Here is a 25,903-nt window from a genome sequence, read left to right on the forward strand (position 1 = left end):
ACCTTTTCTGACTGGTTCAGAAAAAACTCAGAGCCCCTTGCTATGTGTTACACACTGGACTAAAAGCTGGAGTTATAAAAACAAGTAAGACATAGTCTTGCCTTCAAGGAGCTTTTGGTCTAATGGTGGAGACACATAAACACAGATAATTATAATATAGTACGAAGGGAGTGGTGGTTGAATAAATACAATGTATTATCAGAAAACACAGGAGAGGCATCTAATTCAAACTGATGGATGTGAAGCAATGAAGAATCAGTGAAGGATTCCTCTAGGAATTCTTTTAAAAAAACTGGAAGACATACCCCAAACTAGTAACACTGGTCATTTCTAGGAAGTGAGATTTTCCCTTCCTGAATCATTTCTGTAGTGTTTTCATTTTTTACAGTGAGCATGTATGTACAACGAGCATGTACAGCGAGCATCCTTAATGGGATGGTAGCAGTTTTGTCTTCTCACCTCACTTAGTTTCTCTTGAATTTCTTCCTTCTCATCTTGTATGCCCCTGAGATCTGCCTGCAGCTCAGCCCTGGTCTCCTCCGCTTTCTGCAGCTGAGCCTCCAGGTGGGTGTTCTTTTCCCACAGGGCTTCCTTGTTCCTCTCGGCCTCTGTCAGGCCCACCTGCAAAGTGTTTCTCGCCTGCTCTGCTGCTTCCATCCTCCTGCACACAGACTGGTTCTCCTGTTCTAACTACTGGCCAAAAAGGGAAGGACATCAAAGACAAAGGGTTACAGTTTAGAGATGAAGTGCTGAGACAGAAATCCAAGAGAGATATGAATCTGTTCTCCACAGATGAACACAGGAGTGCTTACGAGAGAGGAGGACTATGCACACATTTGGTCTGGGGTCTTTACTCCAGGTACTAGATGGGTTGATGCTGGGGACAGAAAGAAAAAAGGCAAAATCCTGCTCTTAAAGAATTCAGAATAAGGGAACATACAACATTTCTGGGGCTCAAGGGAATGGGGTAGTGAAGAGACGTGTTAAATTTGTAACCTCTAGAGAAAATTCTGAGACTTGGGCTCTTCAACAGATCCTTTTCTGTGATTGCTGTTATCTCATACAACAGGATTAAAACCCAGTCTTCCTTCCAGAGGACATGGGCCTAGCCCTGATGATTTTACCCTAAAGCCCAAAGGTAGTTAGTTCTGCTGCAGATGTGGGAGGGGTCTATTTTTAATGGCTGAGCCCAGGTCTTGTAATCTTTGCTCTCCTTTGCACTCTAAATGTTCCTTTTGCTCGTTCCAGGACTACATTTGGGAGCTGATCTGTCTTGGGCTGATCCATTTAAGAACTGTTCCTTGTTACAGGCATCAGCTTTGTCTGTCTCTCCCTTGCCCTCGGTCGGGGCCCAGCCCTACCCTGTGGATCAGAGAAATCTTTGCTCACCTGGAGAAGCTGCTGGTTCAGCCCAACTTTATCTAAGGCCAAAGCCTCATTTAAGGCACTGAGTTTGACAGCTGCAGCCCGAAGATCAGCTACCTCGGCCTTCAGGCTGTTCTCAGAACTTGACAGCTCCACAATAGACTGTTCTGCCTAAAAGCAGAGAGTTAGAGTTTCATTTTCCAGTTTTCCTGCAACAGTGAACAGCTCACATCCCCAACATCTGCTGCTTTCCTTGTACAGAGATCAGTTAACACTTCATTCCTTCCCTTACATTCTGAACAACTTTTCCCTTCATTTCTTCATTCACTTACCCATTCATTCATTGAAGAGTAAGAGAGGAACTCACATTACAGAGGCACAGACATCAGGATGTATAAACAACTACAACTGTGATGACGCCATAGCCAATGTAAGCACAAAGTGCTCTGGGAACTCAAAGAAAGCATTAATTCAAAATGCTTGGTAGAAGAGTCGACAGTTAAGTTGGGTACTGACAGATGAGGAACAGTTTGCGGTTGAAAGGGGAGGAAAGAAGCAGTCCACGTAAAGGGAAAGGTACATACAAAGTATTAAAATCACGAAAGAACGGGTAAAACTGAGAATGCAATGAATGCTATGTGGCAGGAACGAAGGTATATGAGGCGTTAGGACAGCGATCTGGAGTGAAGAAGAGGCTAGAAACAGTTTGGGGCAGGTGGCAGAGGGCTTTGCATGTGGTACCAAGGAGCTGGGAAGCCAGTGAATGGTTTTAGGAAAGAGACTGACATGACCAGACTGACACTTTAGAAAACCATTCTAATTGCAATACAGAGAGTCTGTTTGGAGGGACACAACCCAAAAGCAGTAACTAGGCATTGAGGCAAGAAACAGGAAGGGCCATGACTTGCAGGATGAAGAATGAGGCAGGCTGCGCGCCTTTTTCCTGGAGACACAACTTTCCAAGCCGCCCACCCCACCCAGCCAGCGAAGAGGAGGACCACGCACCCTGGCCAGTGCGGCGGTCACTTCTGTTTGCTCTTGTCTCAGCAACTCCCCTTCCAGGCGACTGGACTCCAGGGCTTCCCGAAGGGTGATCACTTCACTGAGCGACTCTGACTGTTTGGCTTCTAGGACCGCCAGCGTCTCCTGACTAAGATGGAAAACAGAAGGGGGCTAGAGGAAATCTCAGGGAGTGGCCACACCCCAAAAGATAACAGGAATGTAATTGCTTTTGCGATGCAAAAGAATGAAGGTGGTCTCCAAAAACTGATAAGGAGAGGTCTCCAAGACACATAACATGAAAAAAGCAAGGCACAGAACAGTATACATGGTGCACTATCTTTTATGCAAGAAATTGGGGGAAATAAGGATATATGCATATATTACATAAAGCAGCACTAGACATATTAATAAGAAATTAATTTAAATGGTTACAAACAGAAGGAAGGAATATGGGATGAATGAAGCCGAGGGAAGTAGTACTTTCTATTTGCATACCTTTTAAAATAGTTTTGACTTTTGAATCATATAAATAAGTGTATTATCGAGTCACACAAATTAAATTTAAAAACATAAAACTATCTTTGTGGATTGTCTTTCCTTTTCCTTAGTCGAGGGGAGACCACTCCTTGTGCAAGTCATGATCCTTAGAGCAGTCATTCAAGATTCCATTATTCATGCCTATTAGGCAGAAGGAGCTAGGGAACAGGTGAGGAGGGGATGCAAAGATGAAGAAGAGGGCTTCCCTGGTGGCGCAGTGGTTGAGAGTCCGCCTGCTGATGCAGGGGACACGGGTTCGTGCCCCGGTCCGGGAAGACCCCACATGCCGCGGAACGGCTAGGCCCATGAGCCATGGCCGCTGAGCCTGCGCGTCTGGAGCCTGTGCTCCGCAACGGGAGAGGCCACAACAGTGACAGGCCCGCGTACCGCAAAAAAAAAAAAAAAAAAAAAAAAAAAAGATGAAGAAGATACAGGGACTTTCCTGGTGGTCCAGTGGTAAAGAATCCACCTTCCAATGCAGGGGACGCGGGTTCGATCCCTGGTCAGGGAACTAAGATCCCACATGCCGTGGGGCAACTAAACCCGTGCGCGACAACTACTGAGCCTGCGTGCCTCAACTAGAGAGCCCACGTGCCACAAACTATAGAGCCCACGTGCTCTGGAGCCTGTGCGCCACAACTAGAGAGAAGCCCGGGAGCCACAACAAAAGATCCTGCATGCTGCAATGAAGATCCTGCATGCCACAACTAAGACATGATGCAGCCAAAATTGAAAAAAAAAAAAAAAAAAAGATATAGCCCCTGCTACCAGGTACTGAAGACTTACCATATGTCAGGCTCTGTGCTGGCATTTTGCAGAACACTGCTTTAATCTCCCCAAAGACTCTTCAAGGGAAACATTATCAGCCCCATTTTACAGATAATCTGTCCAAGTGGCAGAGCCATAATTTAAACCAAGCTTCTGCCCAGCTCTAAAGTCCTTGCTTTTTCTATGACATGGAATCGGGGAATTTACAAATGAGCTGGGTCCCTGTACTCTGGAATTCCCTTCCTTGACCAGCTCATTTCCCATTACTTCCCAGGATCAGTCCTACCGTTTGGCCAGCCCGGCCTCCTCTGAACATGCCATGAACGTTCCTGACTCCTTTTCTTTGCTAATCTGTTCCTTTAGCCCTTGTCCCACTCTCTACCAATCAAAATATGTCAAGGCCCAGCTCAACGGCTACCCTCTCCTCCATGAAGCTTTCAATAATTAACTGTTACTCCTAATCTCCCAGAGGACCTAGCTTGAAGCTCTTTTTTAGCTCATACTTCATCAGGCCACGGTTTATTTGTCTGACTTCCCCATTACACTGCAAACTGCTTGAGATCAGAGCCTGTGTCTTATTTATTTCTGTACCCGCCACGGGGCCTCGGCCCTCCTGGGTGTTCAGCAATGCTTGGATGAACTTTCTGTTTTCATCCTCCTGCAAAGGACGGAGCAGTAAGCTAATCTGAACCCACCGAACAACAGGCTTCAATTTACTCCACTTTCTAAGAGTGGGGAGGGGCTGTCACACGCACGCACAGGCGCTCCCGTTCACGGATGGCCAGGTGCAGCTCCTCCCGCTGCTCCTCCTTCTCGCCCTGAGCACAGTCGCCCTGCAGCTGAAGCTCCATGTTTGTCCTCCGCAGTCTCCACGCCTCCTGCTCCAGCACCTCCAGCTGCTGCTGCAGCTCCTCCCTGGTCTTCTGCAGGAGCTCTCGCTCCCTGGAAGGAGACCGGACATGAACAGAAACCCTGGAACCTAAAAGCCCTCCTGGAAGCAGACAGCACAGGGTCAAAGGAGAGAGGTTTACGTTTCCTTTAAATATCTCATCTTCCCTTTTGAGCAGGAAACTGTTTTTTTTTTATCACAAAGACCCAAAACTGAGTGAGCAGGAACCAGCAGAACACAAAGCAAGGAGGCCCTGAGCAGCTGTGGGTCTAGGGAAGAACAGGGTCAGCCAACCAAACACATGGGCTGGGCGGGGACTGAGCCTGGGAGGAAGGGGGGGATGAACAGCTCCCGCTCACCTGCTGAGAGAGTCCACCTCCCCCTGCAGGTCCACAGTCTGCCCTGCCAGGGTGTCCCGCTCCCCGGTGAGCTGCTGTAGCCGCTGTCTCAGGGCCTCACCCTCTTCCTCCCACTGATGATGCTGCTGCTGCAAGGAGCTCACAGCTTCCTGGCAGCCTGACAGCTGCTGCCTTAGGTCCTGCGGAGGGAGAGCATCAGAAGTGAGGTGGTGAGCAAGAGCGCAGGGCAGAGGAGGGATGTCATAAGCCTGAAAGTAGGGCTGGGCGAGGGGGTTGGGGGCTGGTGCAACGAAGGGAAGCTACGAAAAGAGATGAGACCAGTCGAGGAGACAGAGCATCAGAGATGACTGGGTTCTGTGGCTTCCAGAGTGTCAGAGTCCATCATCTTCAAATGTAAAATGGTGGGGGTGGTAAGTGTGGCTGGGACCCTTAGAATTGGGGAACGCTTACCCACACTCCCCTGGGGCTCCACTTTACACAGTGCTGTGTAAAGACTGCATCAAAGTGGAGCGTGCCAGTGGCACGGAGAGTGTGCTGCTCCCCACGAGCACAGCTGGGCAGACACGGAGATTCTAATGGGCACTTCGGGGTGTTGACAAAACACCTTGTGACTGGTCAATGTAGCAAAAGGGGCAGTCTTGGCTAGGAGGGTACCTGGGGCCCAAGTCAGTTTAGACACCCATCCCTGTGGCTGAGGAGGAGTGCTGGGGTTCTCACCTGCACAGCCTGGCGTCTCTGAGTCAGCACTGAACGCACCAGAGAAAGAGCCTTGTCTGGCTGCTGGGAATCAAACTGGGAGGAGAAGCCACTAGGGTCCAACTCCAAGGAGCTCTCATGACCAGAGGCTTGGGCCATATTGTCCTCCTCTTCTACCATGGCCTGAAATCCAACACAGCAGGGTCACCATCCTACTGACCAAGGCCTAGAATCCATGTAGAGGACTAACATGCCAGCCTGGACAAACCTGATGTTTTCTCTCTCAGGTCCTCTCCCTGGGGGGTGGGAGGAGGGTATCTTAAGAGCCAAAAAGGTTGGTTCCTTCAACTCCTCAAACCAACTCTTCCCCTTCGGTCACCCAAACCTAGAATGAGCAACAAGACTAGCACCCCTTGAACACCCAAGGAATAAATGAAGGAAAAAGAGGTTGCTGAGGTAGCAAAGGCCAGGATCCAGCCGCTGCCGGAGAACTGCAGCTAGCAGTAAGAGAGCGGGCGTTTCAGCAGGCAGTGCCAGCACATGAAAGCTTAGCTACTCCTCAGGGTTCCAGTCTCCAAATGAACTCAGACAATTCCTCCCCACAAGACCCTAAGTCCAGACTCCTCTAGGCGCACCTGAGAGGACAGGGAGGTCTGGGGAGGGTGAGGCTGGACTGGTTACTGTGAACCGGAGGCTTACCAGTACCTGGGTTATGTCCTTGATCATTTGCTGTAAAGACAGCTTCTCCTCTTGGGCATTCCTACTTAGAGATGCCTCGTGTTCCATTAATTCTGCGTGATTTGCCTCCTGGACAGGGAACCAAATAGAGCCTATGAGCCAAACTCTCAGAAGAGAATTTATCATTCCAGGCCCCAAATTAACCAGAGTCTCATTCTGTCTATTCTGTTAATCCCACTTTTCCCCTGACCACACGTGAATGCTAACACTGTCCCAGGATTCTGAAGACAATGTGATGTGGTGATTAAGAATTCAGATTAAGGGATTAAGAGCTCCAAATTAGACTGCCTAGATAAGATTTCTTGCTCTATCACTTACTAGCTTGGTAACCTTAGGCAACTCCTTCTTTGAGCTTCCTTCTCTTTAAAATAGGACTAAGGGACTTCCCCGGTGGTGCAGTGGTTAAGAATCCGCCTGCCAATGCAGGGGGACAAGGGTTTGAGCCCCGGTCTGGAAAGATCCCACATGCCGCGGAGCAACTAAGCCCATGCGCCACAACTACTGAAGCCCACGCACCTAGACCCTGTGCTCTGCAACAAGAGAAGCCACCGCAATGAGAAGCCCGTGCACCACAACGAAGAGTAGCCCCCACTTGCTGCAACTAGAGAAAGCCCGTGCACAGCAACGAAGACCCAACGCAGCCAAAATTTTTCTAAAAATGGAAAAACTTAAAAAATAAAATAAAATAGGAATAATTAACAGCAACTACTTCATAGATTTGTTTTGAGGCTTGAATGAAAAAACTGTATGTAAATTACTCGACACAGTGTCTGTCAGAAAGCAAATGTTCATTAAATGTGAGCTATCATTGGATGAAGGATGGTTGCTGTCTCTGAACAGCAAATTGGCACTTGAGACATAAAAGCCAGAGGAACCTCTAGCCCCAAGGTCAGCAATAAATTTGAACTCTCAAAATGTCCCCTCCTCCTTACCTTATTGTGTTAGTGAAGGCTTAAAGACGCAGATTTGCAGCTATGTTTTTTTTTTGGCCTATATAAAATTTGAACCAACATTTGTAAATTGAGAGATTTTTCTGAGCTGAGAAATTCATAAAAATTCATAAAAATCTGAATTTCTGGCTTCTCTCAAAAAGTTAACATATGGGCCACACCAGCCCCCATCCCTACATGGCAATAATTAACTGAAGTTGAATAGAGGACGCCTCCTCCAGATGGGACATATATTCTTCAGGGTCCTGCAGTCCTCACTACTCCTCACTGTTTCCTTACTATTGAGATCAAGTGTTCCCTGTTATACTGAAAACTAAATATGACAGCACTGGAAAATCAGAATTCTTATAGCTGAACCCATTTCATTCATTTATATTACCTGGGCCCTGCAGACATCTGAATTTGCAAATTCCTGAACAAAAAGAAACCAAGGGCTTCCCTGGTGGCGCAGTGGTTGAGAGTCCGCCTGCCGATGCAAGGGACACGGGTTCCTGCCCTGGTCCGGGAAGATCCCACATGCCGCGGAGCGGCTGCGCCCACGAGCCATGGCCACTGAGCCTGCGCGTCCATAGCCTGTGCTCCACAACAGGAGAGGCCACAACAGTGAGAGGCCCGCGTACCACAAAAAAAAAAAGAAACCAAAAAGGCATAAGCATGTCTAGCTCCCAGCTGATCCTAGCTTGGATGAGAAGACTAGGGATATGTATTTGGATAGGGGTGCAGGATTTGCCTAAAATCAGAGATCTGAAAATTCCCAGAGATGAAAGGAAACGTGCAATCAAGCCAGAGGTTCTAACTTCCAACCTTAGAGAATCCCTTTGATAACAATCCTGGCAGATGTTAAGCCAGTGACAAAAACCTCACTCCTTCATTAGACAGACTGTTCAATTACCGAGCAGCTCCAGCTGCTCTACCACCCTGTAACTTCCAGTCACTGGCAGTGATTGTGCCCCCCTGGCAAACACTAAACAAGCTAACTCTCTTCCCTGGTGTCAGTCCTTCAGTTATGTGAAGGCAGCCATCATGTCTTCCTCAAGCCCTCCTTCTCCAAGCTAACCACATTCATGCTCCTCAGGTGTTTCCCGTATGACTAGGTTTTGAATCTCTCCAAACACCCCCCCCCCACTTGGCTAGTGTGCCTCTTCATGTGTGTCTCACTCTCTCGGAGGAGGACACACTGCATGCACGCACTGCTGTAGTTTCCCTAGGAATATAGTAGGGACAGTAGACAGCTAATGTTTATTAAATGGATAAATGGATGAGTTAAATAATTTTCAGATTCAACCAAAATTAATTTTTTAGCTTTAGGGGATTTCCTCAAGGAACATTTAACTGGTATCCTACACTCTCTGTCCATAAAGGACAGGAATCTACACGCCCACTCCCAACTCTCCCAGAACAAAGGATCACGTACCAGGATCTCCATCGTCTCTCTCAGAGCCTTTACCATCTTTTCATAATCTTCATTTTGCTTCTGAGACTGCGTCAGTAGAGCAGAGAGCTCGGTCACCCTGAAGAGAAGAGCATAGCACAGTTACCTGGGAACCCACTGATGTGGACAGAGCTATGCAGCACACACTAACCCAAGCCAGACACCCCCACTGCCACCCCCCCAGAGTCCCTTGGGTGCCCCCAGCCCCTGCACTCCCTGAATACATGATGCTATAGCCTTGAACTCGGGGAGGGGGAGCCAAAAGCCACTCAGACGCATGCAGGGATTTACCACATCTCAAGACTGGAACACGTGTTTGGGGGCCCAAGAGCTGAAGGAAAGCCCTGGACCAGGCCCTTCCAGACCCCGCTTGATCTTGAAGTCAAGCGCCCTGAAGCCAACAAGAACATCAGAATTGCCACATGGGATAGTCCCAAGGTCCCTCAAGCCCAAGGTTCTAACTCTGATAGAGAGAAAGGAGGGGCGAATTGGGAAAGATTATGGTTAACCTCCCTGATACTAACCTCAAAGTTCAGGGAAATCACCAGGCATCTTTATCACCTAACACCATATCCTGGAGCTCAGTACCTGGTGTTATATAAGTAGCTAAATAAATATTTCTTGAATGAAGTTATCAAGGAGCTTAATTTTTTATTTCAAAGTCTTCATAATTTTATTCTCTACCATCTTTAAGAGCTTTAACTCACTGTATGGTCATTCATTTAGTTATTGTATGATTCAACAAACATTTACTAAGTGTCTACTATTATCGCAGGTGAAGTGCAAAGCACTAGAACACAAAACTTACTAAGACATGGTCTCTGTCCTTGTGCTTCCCAGTGCCTTCACAACCCAAACAAAACAAACTGCAATTTACACACACCACCAATAGGTGGTGACACAACCCTAGCCATGGGGTATAAACTGAACTTTGCCCCAAGATTCAAACGGAGCTCTTTGTTTACGTCCCTGCCCTTCTTATCATTTTTTAAAAATCTATTTTATTATAATCCAAAAAATAAAAGAGCCTAACCAAAAAAACCCAAAACAAAACTAAATAATCAACGAGATCAATGTAACAAGCACGTCAAAAGACCATAGGGGGGACTTCCCTGGTGGCGCAGTGGTTAAGAATCTGCCTGCCAATGCAGGGGACACAGGTTCGAGCCCAGGTCCAGGAAGATCACACATGCCGCGGAGCAACTAAGCCTGTGTGCAACTACTGAGCCTGCGTTCTGGAGCCCGTGAGCCACAACCACTGAACCCGCGAGCCACAGCTACTGAGCCCACATGCCACAACTACTGAAGCCCGCACGCCTAGAGCCCATGCTCTTCAGCAAGAGAAGCTACCGCAATGAGAAGCCCGTGCACTGCAACAAAGAGTAGCCCCTGCTCGCCGCAACTAGAGAAAGCCTGCGTGCAGCAATGAAGACCCAATGCAGCCAAAAATAAATAAATAAATTTATTTTTTAAAAAAATGTATATAACAACAAAAAAAAGACCATATGGGGGCACAGTAATGTAACAGGCTATCAAGGTCATAGAAGAGGTGACATTTAACTATGCCTTAAAGGATAAGGCAGAGAGAGAAGGGAGAGAGGCATTCCAGGCTAAGGCCAGCATCTACAAAGGCAGGGAACATGGAAGAACTTGGTTGTTCTGGGAATGGCAAATAGTTTGGTGTTGATAGAGGAGAGTCACAGCCAGCTCTGTAAGTCAAAAGGACAGAAACTGAGCTGCAAGACAGTCTGAGGGCAGAGGGCAGTGAGACAGCCCCAACTGGGTTTCAAACTAGACTCCCTCTGGCACATCTCCTTCCCCTCTTGTGGGAGGAACGCTCTTCACATCTCCCCCACCTATCTTGACTCCCTAAAGGAGTCAAGTTTCTCTTAGCGAACCCCTCCTAGGACCCAGGCCATCTCACCGATCCTGAAGCTCAGCCTTCTCCAGATGCCCTTGACTCTTCAGCTGTGTTAACTCCTGACTCCTTTCATGGGCTTCCTTCTCCAGCTCCTGGGTCCTGGCTAGTAGCAGCATCAACTGGGATGGCTCACTCCCATTCAGTCTCCCAGATCCATCAGATTCCCGGGACTGTGGTGCTCCCACAGTCAGGCGCAGACAACAGGTCAACAGGGAACCTGAAAGCCTCACATGCTCAGCCTTGAGCTCCGTCAGGTCTCTGAGTACAAGCAAAGAAAAGAGCAGACTCCAACAGGGACCAGGAACAGGAAAGGGAGCATGGAGGTCACGCCCAGGGAAGCCTGAGGAGCAGGTCTGGGAAAAGTCATCTCAATCCAACAATCCAACAATTCCATCCCTCCCCACCAACTCTTCCACCTCTGCCTTTCCCCCACAACCTGATTCCCTTCTATAGCAGCCCACTGTCATGCGAATAGAGTTGGTAGGGGCAAACCTCCTCCCGTCATACCTCCACACTGACCTGTCAGTGGCTGACTTCATTTCCAGGAAGTGGCGACGGAAGGTCACCACCTCCCGCCACAGACCGAGAAGGCGACCATGCTCCCCTTTCAGGTAGCCCTTGAAGAACTGTGTGTTCAGAAACCCAGGTCATACCAAAGGGCAGAGGACATCTTTTGCCAACACAGGAGTCTTGGATTCCTCCTGACTATTGGGGGGGAAGTGGAGGGCCTTAAAGGAGATAGCTTATGAATGGGTGTCTATGTTCAGGCGATGCTGAAGTGTTTAATAAAGTTAGCAGTGGGATTCAAGAGGTCAAAGGGCCTAGGATGGTATATGGCCTTCTTTGAGCTAGATTAGAAAAGGATAAACAGTAGCTGCTCAACAAATGGGAGCTATTACCATCATCACCACAGACTTATAATGATGATTAAATGATATAACATATGTAAATCATCTAACATAATGCCTAACACAGAGCAACGGCCCAGGAAACATTAGTTTCCTTTAACTGGGATCTGAAAATTTCTTCCCCATTCAATTTCAACAGCTACCTCCTTAGCATCTAGATTGCAGACTTCCAGATGAGGGGGGTCAGTAAACTTTAAGATCCATCTAAAACCTATGCAGGAACAGAGTTGCTTTGAGTGTCATGCTACCTGCCAGCAAAACCTCGACTGGGCAGGTAAGAACAGAACTAAGGTGACAGCCCAAGCAGGGCAGAGCTGCCAGCATGAGCAGTAAGGATGGCCAGAGACTTTAACAAACAGCTCAGTTTCCATCCAGGTCCTGAAGTTAACCCCTTCCAGCACTGACCAGGCAGCGCCCAGACTGCAAGTCCTCCTCTCACCATTCCCGCCCACTGTTTCTCTTACCTCCTGCTCCATCTGCCACTGGCTCTCCTTCCTCATTAGCTCATCCCGGGCCCGGCTCCAGTCTACTGTCAATTTTTCCACATCTTCCCGAAGCGCTTTATTCACCACGTCAGCTTTTTCCATGTGCAGCCGAAGCTGGGTGTTCACCTCCGCTAGACTCTCACACCTGCACTGGGGAGGGGTAGGAGCAAGTACTAAACAAAGGTCTGAGCCAACCCTTGGACCTCTTGGAGTAAGATGACAACCACTGGAACTTTCCACTGCCAGGAACTGGAGGGCTAAGGCTGAAGTCCTTGATTCTAATCCATGTTAGCCCTCGAGACAGAGGTTTTCCATCAACCTTCTCTACCCGCCTGCCAACCACCCAGGCCAGAAAGTTGGGGCCCATCACCTCTGTTGCTCCTCCTCCAATCGGGTTAGCAGCTGTTCCAGGTTTGGCTCCTCCACACTTTCCCACCTCTGAGGGACCGGTCCCTTAGCCAGACAAAAGCAAGCTTTCATTTACCTCCAACAAGAACATCCCGCAGACCAATTCCCTGATGCCCCCTTCTACTGCAGCCTGCTTATTGTTTTTAAAGTTCATCCGTTTATTTTATTTTTATTTTTGGCCACACTGAGCAGCTTGTGGGATCTTAGCGCCCCCAACCAGGGATAACCCCACCACCACCCCCAAGCAGTGAAAGCACAGAGTCCTAACCACTGGACTGCCAGGGAATTCCCCAGCTTTTTTTTTTAATTCTTTCTCCCCTTTGTTAGCAATATGTCTCTTTTCTCAATCACTGCATTCCTCAAGTAAACCCACTGCATCCCTCTCTCCAAACGTAAACCAGTGACTTCTCGTGAAAGATGGCATTTGGTAGTGAAAAGAACTTTTGACCTAAGAAGCATAAAATACAGCTTCTTTCACTAATGGTCTTGGCTTCTACTACACTAATTTTTGGACCTTGGGAAGTTATAACTTCTCTAAGCCACAAAGTCTTCAGCTCCAAAATGAAGGTGATATCATTCCCCTGAAAAGTTGCTTTGCAGGTTAAGTGACGTAATTCTATGACAATGCCTAAGGGTGCCTGGCCTACATAGAACGGTACATAGTTAAGTCTCGTCCTTTCCTTCCTCTGAGAGAACTCTTCCGAGGGTAATGTGAGAAGATGCTGAGAGGGAGCTGGAAGAAAGGCAGATAGGTTTTTGAAAGCCAGTTCTACCCAGCCCACAGCACAAAGAAATCTCTCTGTCACAAATACGGTTTTTTCAGGCCTGCAAAGGCACACATCTCTCCAAGACAGATAAACACTGACACCTCCTGGAGGAAAAATGCATCTCTTCTCTCGGATTCCACACCCCTTCCAATCTGGTAATACTAAGTCTCCTAAAGCTCATTTTGTCCTTAGAGAGCCTGGTGTTGGAGTCTGATGGGGCAGGAATAGCTAGGTCCTGTGAAGGTATCTGATGAAAGCTCTCAGGGGCTGACGAAAGAGAGGCTTCTTCCAAACACCGCCTTATCACACCCCAGCCTGCCTCAGTCGGCAAATGAGGCCTAACTATACTCCTTGAGGGCTCAGGAGGAGCACAGAAGAGCCTCACTCACCCCAGTGGCTTCCAGCCGCTTCTCCAGCTCTTGGCACCAACTCCGGTACTGCAACACCTGGGGCAAACAGAGCAGGACACGGCAATGGGCACGGCTGGTACCAACAGCCCAAAGCAAAGGTCCCCAAGGGTCGTGGGCAAATGCGCTGTGAATGAGGGACTGGGTGATGACAGTGAAATGAGGCCATAACATCTTACAGTTTCCATTTCGTCATTTAATCATATGTTCTCTACAGCTCTTGTATTGGAGAAGGAAGTTCATGGGCTTTGGAACTGGAAAACCTAGGATCAGGTCCTAGCTCTAGACTAGGAAAGCAAACCTAGACAACTAACTGACCCCTCATGAAGGTCACCTTTGAAAGGGACATCGTAGATGGCTGGTGGAGAAGTTGTAGACATCAAAGGAGAGCTGTTTAGGACATTCCCACCACGTGGCTCCATCTTCTGCAAACCTCATCCCGCTTCAGTCCCCAGCCCCAAGTGTTCTCCTCCTTCCCCTTCCTGAAAGGGCAGCTGCCTCACCTTGGCCTGCAGCTTCCTCACGAGGGTTGCTTGCCTTTGCTGAGCCTCCTGGGAGCTCTTCAGCTTCCGCCAGGAAGCTGCTTGGTTCTCTGCCATCTGCTGCTGTAGCGCCAGCACTTGCTCCTCCAGCACCAGCTGCAGTGACCGGGGCTTCATATTGTTCAACCCAGGGCCCCCTGTCTCCATGGGGGCACCAGACAGTAAGTCCACAGGTCCCTATGCAGCCAGAGGCTGTTCGCTCCCAGCAGGCTCTCTAATCATTGCTGTGTCCCTTGGACCTCCTCTTGAGCTGGGGACTAAAGCACACAGTGGAGTTGAAAGAACTCCCTAGATGACTCAAATTTATTCAGCAAATACTCATTAAGTTCTGTAAAATTGGGATGGACAAAGTACAGTACTCCTCAAAGCTTTTCAAATACTAAGATGGACCTAATCTCTAAAGGGGGGGGGACATGATGAGCATCATTTCCCAAATTTATTGGACCATGACACAAGCTCACAGGACTAGTGTTTCCTGGCATGACTTTCGTAACTCTGCACTCGACCAAGAGCTCCTAGTTTACCACTGCATCCCTAGTGCCTGGCACAGTGCCTAATAAACATCTGCTGAATGAATCACTGAAGGTGATTTTAGGCTAGCAGGGGAGATGGACACAATTACAATACAATGTGGTCTGTGCAGTAATAACAGAGACATCACAGGATAGTATGGGAAGACAAAAGAAGGACATTTAACCCAAGCTGTGGGGCTGTGAACAGTGTGAATCATCATCATAATTAATACTTGTTAAGTGTTTCTATGGGTCAGTCACTTGAAGTGCTTTATACATACCATGTCATTTTGGCATCACAAGAATCTTGAAACCTTCCAATGCTTTCCTATCATACTTCAGCATTGGTACTATTTTAACTTTACACATGGATGAGGAAACTGAGGCTTACAAAGGCTAAGCCTTAGCTGAGAAATCAGAAAGGTTAAACAATTTGTCCTAGTTCATACAGTTGGCATTTGGTTGACTAGGGATTTGAATACAAGCAATCTGACTCTCTGACAGAGAATAGCAGGCATTTCAGGCAGGGGAACTAAAAAACAGAGGGAAGAAGGAGCCAGCTTCAGCAGGATGGCAAACCCTCCTCATCCGCCAGGAGATGGGCCAGCACAGGGCAATGGGGGCAGGTGAGGGAGGCCAGCCTAACCAGTGACTTCAGACACACCCAGGAGACGGGGAGGCAAGATGATCGAGAGTTTGGGGTGCTAGTCCAAGTTCTGTCTCTAATGGGCTCTAGGACCTCGAGCACGCCACTTCCTCAGGCTCCTCATCCAAAAATGAGGGTGCCCAGCTCCATGACCTCTGAGTTTCTTAGGCCTCTAAAACACACGATAACCTGGGGGCAGAGGAGGGGGGTAGAGTTCTCTCACCTTATCAGCCCTGAGACACCCATCAGCAGGTTCGAGGAGTATCTGTATTTCCAGCTACCTATCAAGAAAATGGTCTATTAGAGCTGCCTTCTTGGCAGCATCAGTCTCATAATCTGAAGAAAATGGCATATACAGCAAATGCCAATGTAACATTTGCACATACAGTGGGAGTTTCAGGGGCCCCATGTCCCTTTAATGCACCAAACTGTTGATCTGCTACATCCTGGCTCAAATGCCACTTCCTATCAGGTCCTCCCAGATGTATCCAGGAATAATTTATCAGTTTTATAGCCATATATACAATATACATAAATTTATATTTAATGTATAGAGAGAATGTCTATGTTACATCTTATCATTACTACTTGTCTATCTTCTCCACTAATTGTGAGTTCCTCAAAGGCAGGAGCTAATTCATTTTGGTCATTAGTAGCTTGTCAACAATGCATAATGAAGAAATGCATGTGGGCCTCACTCCTGGCAGATCTAAACCCTTGGCCAGAGGTTACGAACGTAGCCTGCGGGTTCTTTTCAATCATTGTGTGGCCTATACGATGGTTTTTAAGAACTTAAGTTAGGTGCCAACATTTACCATTGGCAAAATACATATAAAAATTCATATTTCTGGCTCGTTTGGGTAATCAGCATATCTAGTGACCCCTGACCCACATTCCCACAAGGCGACAACAGGCTGCAGTGAAACAGTGTCTGCCCCCTTTAGATAAGGCATATGCTCTCCAGTTCACCTTAGTCTCAGGCCCCTGCCCTGGCCTAGCCTCTCCCTCACACCGATAGCAGATTTTAGTTGTCATGTCATTGCACTTGTGCTATTGTTCTTCTTATAACAGAGTTACAGAGGAAAACTCAGCTTACTAATCACCTCCTGGGCAACTGCAGATACCCGGGTTTGCTGAGCTTGTACTAGACAGTAAGGAAGGGGCATAAAGTAGGAAGAGTACAGTGGCACCAGTAAAGGCATAGTGGCACCAGCGCTCCAGGATGCCTCTTCCTAGCTGATCAACTGGGTTAGTACTTCCAGTGTCCTCCCTTTCTGCCCTTCCTTTCCACCACAGCTGTGAAATGCTGGCTCAATCTCTCTCTTCTGGATGGAGGCACAAACCTGCTGGGAAGTAGCTCTTACCGACAACACGACTAACAACAAGAGTAGCTCTGAGATGCTTCAAGGGACTTGAAGAGCCTTTTCTCCCCGAACACTGTGAGGGATGGGCCAGGCTTTTGCAGAGTCTCAGAGGCCCCAAAGGCTCCCTAACACTCCTTTGAATCCCTACCCCCAAAAGCATTCGGTTAAACCCCATGAAATTGCCGATATCTGCCCTTTTTTTAACCTAACAAAATGATAATTTCATGTAATTCAACCTAATATAATAATATTATATATATTTATAATCATATATTTATATATATTATACAAACCTAATATATAAGCAGCCCTCTCATAGTTCCTGGAATTCTCCTATTAAATCCTCTTTTATTCTTTTTATTTATTTATTTATTTATTTGTGGCCACGCCTCGCGGCTTGCAACATCTTAGTTTGATCTGCGCCCCCTGCAGTGGAAGCTCAAGAGTCCTAACCACTGGACTGGCAGGGAATTCTCTAAATCCTCTTTTAGAATAAGGCTGTTGTTAATGTGTATACATTATTTTAGAAAATGATAGTAACACCTCAGTAAAAAAATGGAATTATATTAGAATTATATGATTATTTGACTTTAGCAGATAATTTAAAAATTTTAGAGCTATTTAAAAATTTAGTCCAACCCTCTCATTTTACAGATAAGGAAACTGAGGCTTACAGAGATGAAGTAACTTCATTTTGTTCGTATTTTATTGGTATGCCCCATTTACTTCAAAAATGATGCGAAATTGTAGCAAATGTACCATACTAATGTAAGATGTTACTAACAGGGGAAACTGGGTGCAGTGTATATAAGGAGCTTGCTGTACTATGCAAGTTCTGTAAATCTAAAATTGTTCTAAAAAATAAAGTTTATTTAAAAAATGACTTGAATTGTTTTATGATTAACACCCCCCGCCCCCGGCAAAAAAAACACAAACAGGAATAAAAAAGATGGAGGGAACAGAGAAAAATTACACCAGGAATTTTTCTGAAATTGAGATTCAGTTCTGAGCTTCCTCAAGACACAGTTCAGCACCTTTCATTAACACACTGTCAGATCAGCCAGAGAATAAATAAAATAGCATAGCTCCAAAAGAAAGGTAGGTTTCAATGGCCCTCAGGAAAGGAAAAGGTCAGTAGCTGGCAAATGGTAACAGACTGAATTGCATTCAATGAGAATAATGGATGTCAGTGTGCTCTGTAAACTGTAAACCACTGAATAGATGTTATCATTACCACAGGAAAAGGAAAAAGATTCACTTCTTTTATACGTTAATTTATCCTGTAAACACTCATGAATTCCAGCTTAGCATCTGGTAACTGGCCACAGTGATACAGAAATGAGGAAGACTGACTTCCTACTTTTGCTAGGACCCAGACTGGGAAGGGCAGTGACCTCTGAACCTAGGGTGAAGAGTGAGACAAGAGTGACATAAATTATATATTTTGTCTCATCTCATCCAAATTCTTCCAAAAGGAGTATTTAAATAAATTTAAAATAGCAGCAACACCACCTAAACTTGAAGTAGAGGTGTAAATGTTGCAAGGACTAAGAGGAGAACTGGTATTATTAAACAGAATTTGTCACTTAAAGCAAAAAAGAAAAAACACGTGAGGGCACAGACATTTTATTTCCTGAGAAAAGAAACTATATATATTTGTCTGGAGAGACAATTTGTTTCTTATTCCAGAAAAAAAGAAATTAGCACACAGCTCCTTATATAAATCTCATATGTGGGCCTCTCTCTCCATCCTCCTCCTACCTCTAAGGCCTCTCTCCCTTTAGTCTCCTCTGCTGGCTCCTCCCCACCATCTCAAGGTTGGAGGCCCCAGGGCTCAGGCTTCAGACCTCTTCTCCACCTACATTCATTTTCTAGATAATCTCATCCAGTTTCATGGCTTAAAACTGTACCTATACACCCGTGACTCCCAGTGTTACATCTCCAGCCCATCTGGCACATCACACTCCTATACTAAATCCAAACATTTATTTAACTTCTCCATATAGATGTCTAACAGGCATCTCAAAGTTAACTCATCCAAAAGTGAACTCCTGTTCCTCCAATCTTCCCCATTTCAGTACGTGCTAATTCCATCCTTCTGGTTGCTCAAGCCCAAAGGCCTTACAGTTATACTGACTCCATTCTCCCACAGCCTATAACCAATCCATCAGCAAATCCTGTTGGCTCTACCAGTTCCTATCGCTTCTGACCCACCCGCACCATCATCCTGAGCAAAGCCACTCTTGGCTTTAAGGTATGCCCACAAATTCTTTGATACTCCTCCCTTCAAGAGGTGGAGCCTAAACTCTCTCCCCTTGAGCATGATCTGGAATAAAGTTAATGAAGCTGAGTAAAGTAGAAATGACTTCCAAGACAAGGTCATAAAAGGCCTCCCCTCTCTCTAGCTCTTGCTCTCTCCCCACTCTCTCGGCTGTGTCCTGAGGACACCCAGGCAGCCCTGTGAAGAGGCCCAGTGGTAAGGAACCACATCTTGGGAGCAGACCAGACATCAGTTTGACTGCAATCTCCTGAGAGATCCTAAGCCAGAAACAGCCAGCTGAGCTGCTCCCAGATTTCAGACCCACAACTGTATGAGATAATAAATGACTGCTGTTTCAAGCTGCTAAGTTTTGGGGTAATTTCTTGCATAGCAGTAGATAACTAATACACCTGGATAACTGCAAAAGCTTCCTAGGTGGTAGCAATGCTTCTACCCTTGCTTTCAAAATTTGCTTTTTCTCAGCAGAATAGTCAGAGTGATCCTTTTAAAACAGTGACAGGGACTTCCTGGGTCGTCCATTGGTTAAGACTCCGATCTTCCACTGTAGGGGGCATTGGTTCCATCCCTGGTTGGGGAACTAAGATCCCACATCCCACATGGTATGGCATAAATAAGTAAATAAAGCAATAAATAAATAAATAAATATTAAAACAGTGACAGATTCGGTCACTCAGAACCCTCCAGTGGCTAATCAAGAGTAGAAACCACAATCACTGTATTGGCTTACCTGGTCCTAATTATTTGATCCCAGCCTCCAATTGTTTTAATTCCATTTCTTACTCCTTTCCCCTTTGCTCACATCTCTCCAGCCACACAGCCCTCCTTGCTGTACATGCTTGGAACACACCAAGCCACACACTCATCCAGGGCCTCTTCTTCCAGTTATCCTCATGATTGGCTCCCTTGCCACCTTCTCTGTTCAAATGTCCCCTTCTCAGTAAGTTGTTCCTTAACCACCCAATATAAAATACCACCACCCCTCCACACAAACTGGTATTTTTCTTTTCTTTTCTTTCTTTCTTTTTTTTTTTGGCCGCACCATGCGGCACGCAGGATCTCTTAGTTCCCCAACCAGGCATTGAACCCATGCCCCCTGCAGTGGAAGCGGGGAGTCTTAACTACAGGGCTGCCAGAGAAGTCCCTGGTATTTTTCTACTTACTTTACCATGCTTCATCTGTCCCTATCTGAGTATTATGTGTACTATATCTAACCCAATGTACATTTCCCAAGTGCAAGAATATTGTTTTGTTGACTGCTGTATTCTCAGCTCCTAAAACAGTGCCTGGTATATAGCAGGTACTCATTAGATATTTGACTAAATGAATGGATATAAGAACATTAGGCAACATGATCCATATCAAAGGTCTTACAAAATGCTGACAGTTCTATAATCTTCTAAAAGGTAAAAACAAACAAAAAACCCCAAAAGAAACAAATCATGTAGTTTGTACAGCACTTTACTCTCTCACAATTATTTGCAATCTTCATAAAAAACTTAGAGAAGAAATTATTGCCTTCATTTTATGGACAAGAAAACTAAGGCTCAAAACACGGAAGGGGTATAACTGGTCAGCGGCAGAGCAAATACTGAACCCCAATCTGCTTCGAAACTCTACACCCTTCCATTACAAAATGCCCCTAAATCATGAAATATGAAATCACAGCTCTGGGAGGGACACTTTCTAAAGGGTGTGAAATGATGAGGTCTAAGTCTTCGGCTCTCTGATGGACAAAGACCAAAGAAAGGTAGAGTGTGACTGAAGGAACAAGGGCTAGCACCAGGTTCTAGTTCCTCATGAACTCACTCTGTACATTTGGGAACATCAATTCTCCTTTCTAAGCCTTCTCATGTGCATCACAATCTTGGCCTCCATAACTCATGGAGCTAATGTAAACACCAATTCAACAGACATTTACCAAACCCAAAGGCAATCCAGGAATTATTACATGCTCTGGGGATGGACAGCCTAGAATTCGTATCCCGGCTCCACTCACTTATTAGTTGTGGGACTCTACGCAAATTGATCTAAGAGTGCCTTAGCTTCTTCACGCATAAAATGTGAAGATATAGAACCCACCTTATGGAATCGCTCTGAAGATTAAATGGGCCTTTACAGGTAATGCATTTCGTAGCACCTTTGTGGCTGTTCAATAAATATTAGCTATTATTATGATCATCACGTGCTAGACCCTGGGATACAGATGAAAAAGGCAAGGCATAACGCCCCAACAAGTGCACGGCCGTAAAAGAGATGCAGGAAAAGTAACTCGGTGCAATGAGTGCAAAAACCCAGCAGCGAGCTAACTGCGCCTTCAGAAAGCGGTTGGAAAAGGTTTCCGAGGAAGTGCTATTTAAGGTGGGTCCCGAAGAATGAGCGTTCCAGAGTAGGGTGGCGAGTAGGACTGGACTTTCGGACAGATCACATGCAAAGCCCCAAAGGCAGAGGGAGCCGCAAAATTCTGGGAGCCAGGAGCGGGACGCTTAGGAGAGCGCAGCGCCTTATCGGACAACCCCGGGCTCGGGAAGATCCCTTTTTACGCGTACTTGGAGCGCAGAGTGTTGGCGGCAGCAGCACGCGGACACACCCGCCTAGGACAGGTCCCAGCCCCTCTCTGGGCCTCGGCCGCTGCCCGAACGGAATTCCCTAAGGCGCTCTAAGAGGGCCGGCCTCTGGGCCTCAGACCGTTAACCCGGGCACCTCCCGCCTGCCCTTGAGGCCCCACCTCACCACGCTCGGCTCCCGCAGATTCCTCGGGTGCTCCTCAGCGCCGCAGCGCCTGAAGTGGCAGCTAAGGCCCGGCCGGGGGCGGGTGCCCGCCAAGGGGCTGGGGCGCAGGCCCCGCCCCTCAAACTCCCGCCCTTTCGGAGGGCCCCCGCCCCTCCGTGCAGCACGCCTAAGGACGGACTGCGCCACCTAGGGGCCTCCGCCATGTTGAGTACTGGCAGCCGACTTAAAAGTGTGGCCCAGAAGAAAAAACGGGATAATATTAAGAGATATTAAGATTCCCTCGCCAGAAATGGAGACAGACAGGCTTGCTGGATTCGAGTAAGGGAAGTTTTAGTAACAGAAAAAAACTTGCTTTCAATCATACCTCTTTTGGCTTCGGGATTACACATTGCGCATGTGTATGGTCACCTGGTTCTAGATGCGCCTGCGCACTGTTCCACCTACAAACCCGAGTACAATTAACAAGGGCGCTTCGTCGGTATACAGCTTCATCTTCAGACCCCCGAAGCCCCAAACGGCTTCAGGCAACACAACACTCACAGCATAGTTATTCAGTGTCATTTGAACAGACATGGCTTTGAACAGGGTGTTTTCTTTGCCTGAATGTCCTGCATCCGTCCGGAGAACCGCAGTTTGTCCAATTTTATGCGTGAACCTGATTTTCTCTAGAGGACTCTAGAGGCGTTTTTTCCATAGCGTTTTGTGCATAAATTATCAATGCACTTTCATTCACCTGCCTCTCTTCTCCACTCAGTGGGTCTAAAGTTTTAGTTGGGATTTAAAAAAAAACAAAACTGGAGAACTTCTTAAAGTGCAGACTCTCGGATTCCCCCACTAGAGAGTCAGTAAACCAGGCGTGGAGCCCGGGACTCTGCATTCAAGCAAATACCTTGGGTGATTCCCGATGCGTTGGGAACATATTTTGAGAAACACTGTATAAGATTGTGTATCTCTAGCACCCAGCACAAGGCTTAGTACAAAATAGGAGCTAAGTAAGTGCTGAGTGAATAGATGGATGTATGAATGGATAGGAGTGAAACAGGCAATTCACAGCCAAAGGGAACCTGAGAAAAGAACACTTTGATAAGAGTATCTTTGTATTTTTCTCCTATAAGAACAAAACAAGTTCTTAATAGTTACTGAGAAAAAGAGAAAGTAAGTGAGGGGTGGGGGGAGGACAGTGATTCTTAAAGGCAAACTATGCTGAGAGGGAAGAAGAAACATCCCAGACATTGGACAGACAAAAGGATGCAAAGACTCAGTTGTGTGGGAGTCTACCCCAGGGAAATATTCTCCCAACAGGTTGTGTGCAAGAATGTTCACTACAGTATTTGGAATGTTACACCAACCTCAGGGCATTTGCAACCTCAGGGAGATGGCATACTTTGCCATCTCCTAAACCAGTTTACCCCAAACTCTTGGATTACCTGACAACTTCCCCTCCTTCAGGTCTCAACTTAAATGGTACTTCCTCAGCTAGGTCTTCCCTGATCATGTTATGTAAAGTAATACCCTATCATTTTCTATTGCAGTACTCTTTTCATAGTACTTTTATTTATTTATTTATTTTTGCGGTACGCAGGCCACTCACTGTTGTGGCCTCTCCCATTGCGGAGCACAGGCTCCGGACGCGCAGGCTCAGAGGCCATGGCTCACGGGCCCAGCCGCTCTGCGGCATGTGGGATCTTCCCGGACCGGGGCACGAACCCGTGTCCCCTGCATCGGCAGGCGGACTCTCAACCACTGCGCCACCAGGGAAGCCCTCATAGTACTTTTTACTTACTTATTTTGGTTTACCTATTATCTTTCTCCCCCTTGAAAATTTAAGCTTCATGAGAATAGGAGGCTATCTCTGACTTATTCTTAGCGTTTAACACAGAGCCTGACACAGGGTAGGTGCTAAATAAGCATCCATGAAATGAATGGAGTCAGCCTCAGTGTTACAAAGGTTAATGACATAAAATCTATCAACAAACTACATAATACACTTTAAGACCATGAAGAATAAGCAAAGAGGATTAAAACAAACAGTAATCTTTGATTTTTGTAAAAGGGAATTCATTCATTCATTCCTTTATTGATTTACTCATTCATCCAACAAACATTTATGGAATACTTGTTATGTGCTAGTATTGGATAATAATACAATGTATTAACAGCAAGTTGGAAATTGTATTAAAACATAATAAAGTAGTACAACTGGGTATTTTGTCTGGGCCAGAGAAGAAAGTGGAGTTAGCTGATGTGTGAGAGTGGGTAGCATCCCCTCTAGAGATTCTGTAGGCTTTGAGAGTACATCAGCCTTCAGACATCCTATAAAGTGCCAGGAATGTTTGGGACAAAAAAAAAGGTGTTCATGTACAGCACTTGAATTGCTTGGGACCCAAGAGCCCTGTAGGGAAAGACTTAATCCAGCCACAGTTAGAGTCTGGCCATGTTCAAACCTGTCTGATGAACTAGAGCGGGGAGAAGGCCTCAAAGGAGGCTGGATTGGAGGGAGAGACAACGAATCAGTTGAAAGAAAACCAACCCTAGTCCCCTCCAAGTGAACTGGAGCTCTTTCTTTGCGCCCTAAATTCCATCTCTGGGAACATGCTTTTTATCTCAACCCTTTTTCAGGACTGTAAAGTGGATCCCACACCCCAGGCTTGCTCATTATTTATAGATATTCCCCTTGCCCCATACCAAGAGGCTGCCTGGACTGACTGACTTTCTTTCTTTTTAAACTTACATATGTGAAATTTCAAAGTGATGGGCTAAAAACCCATATATATCTCTCTCTATATATATTTTTTTCTAATAGCTTAAAATCTGTTTTAACGTTCTTAAATCCTTTATGGTGTCAAGAGAATGGAGGATAGAAAATTTGTGTGGAGATATTTCTGGCTGTGAGTCCCCACCCTTCTCAGGGAAGATGTAACTGCTTCAGCCAAGTGATCGGAAGAGGGGCGTTCCAGGAGGGTTGGAGATACCACATCCAACCCCATTGCAGTTGGAGAGCATAATGACCGGATCTACCTCCTGCCCAGGAAATCTATCAACAAGAGACAAGCCTGCTAACTGATTTGGTGGCAGACCCAGGAGAGTGCTGCTGTGTTGGGGTTGTCCTGCTCTCCCAGAATTTGTCAGGGAATGTTTTCTGTAGGCTGGATGGGGACTAAGTAAAAGAAGGAGAGCTGCATAGGCCTATCCTGTGTCCTGTCTGGTAGGGCCTCCCAGAGGGGTAAAGGGACTCCAGAAGTGAGAAGACAAATGACCATTGGCAATAGAGATGCCTTTGCTAAGAGGAGTGCAGGAGAGGGCTCCAGCAGGGAATCCCTGAAGAGCCCATAAAAGCCCTCCATGATGTTTCGTTGATGGACAGAAACAGCTAAAAGCATCTGCCAAACCCAGAAAACACAAAGCCAGCTACGACACGAATTCAGAGAAGACTTTTCCCACCCCTTTCTCCATCTTCCTCTCCATGTCAGCACTCTGAGTGACCAAGGTGAGCTGAGGATGACAGGGGAAAAATTGAGGAAAATAAATAACCCTCAATCATTCCCCTCTTTCTCACTGCAAGCTAACTGCCAGAAGCAGAGCTCGAGGCACCAAAAGGATATAGCATCTTGTAATAGATTGTGAACCACTCGCTGCTTTCCATCAGAGTCCATTTATTTATCATTAAACAAATATTGATTAAGAACCTACTATGTGTCAAATCCTGTGCTAGACACTGGGAGAGACCCAAAGAACAATAACACATGGACCCTGCCTAGAGCCTCAGTCCACAGACTTAAGTGAGGCAGGTGAGTAATGTATATTTCACACATTTACAGGGTGGTAAATTCTGTAAAGAGGGAGTGGCTGGCTTCATAGAGGTGGTGACAATATAACCTAATTATGAAGGATTAATCTGCTGAGCAGACAAAGGCAGGAAAGGCATTCCAAGCAGTGTTCATGGAACAGTGATGTGCAAAAGCATGGATGTTTGGGGATTGCCGGGGATTTCCTCTGGGGGTTCCTCTGGCTGATTCTGCCACTTGGTTGTATCGTATGAGTCTCCTTGGATTTATAATTAGATAATAACACAATCCCCTCCATCAGCTGGGTATTCCCCCCCGTGGCGCTGACCCTGTCTCAGTGGGCAGGTCTCTTTCCAGTCCTTGCCCCTTCCCACTGACCAAGTCAAGCTCTGAATACCCACTCACCCAAGC

General features: G+C 46.5%; 1 protein-coding gene across 1 annotated transcript in view; it reads right to left on the minus strand.

The window, feature by feature from the left end:
* Window positions 1–21,766, minus strand: part of CEP250 (centrosomal protein 250) — a 46,270-nt gene extending 24,504 nt beyond the window's left edge. The window contains exons 1-16 of the mRNA XM_060125193.1: window positions 21,703–21,766; window positions 15,556–15,613; window positions 14,136–14,431; window positions 13,615–13,671; window positions 12,421–12,503; window positions 12,030–12,195; window positions 11,177–11,283; window positions 10,661–10,915; window positions 8,719–8,815; window positions 6,322–6,423; window positions 5,638–5,799; window positions 4,921–5,099; window positions 4,432–4,614; window positions 2,371–2,515; window positions 1,390–1,536; window positions 460–690 (exon numbers count right to left, since the gene is read on the minus strand). Of these exons, the coding sequence (XP_059981176.1) occupies window positions 460–690; window positions 1,390–1,536; window positions 2,371–2,515; window positions 4,432–4,614; window positions 4,921–5,099; window positions 5,638–5,799; window positions 6,322–6,423; window positions 8,719–8,815; window positions 10,661–10,915; window positions 11,177–11,283; window positions 12,030–12,195; window positions 12,421–12,503; window positions 13,615–13,671; window positions 14,136–14,321 (2,100 nt within the window). The 5' untranslated portion in view covers window positions 14,322–14,431; window positions 15,556–15,613; window positions 21,703–21,766. The remainder of the gene's footprint in view (window positions 1–459; window positions 691–1,389; window positions 1,537–2,370; window positions 2,516–4,431; window positions 4,615–4,920; window positions 5,100–5,637; window positions 5,800–6,321; window positions 6,424–8,718; window positions 8,816–10,660; window positions 10,916–11,176; window positions 11,284–12,029; window positions 12,196–12,420; window positions 12,504–13,614; window positions 13,672–14,135; window positions 14,432–15,555; window positions 15,614–21,702) is intronic.
* Between the last annotated feature and the right edge of the window lie 4,137 nt (window positions 21,767–25,903).

Source organism: Lagenorhynchus albirostris, chromosome 15 (assembly GCF_949774975.1).
Source record: "Lagenorhynchus albirostris chromosome 15, mLagAlb1.1, whole genome shotgun sequence".
Lineage (NCBI taxonomy): Eukaryota > Metazoa > Chordata > Mammalia > Artiodactyla > Delphinidae > Lagenorhynchus > Lagenorhynchus albirostris.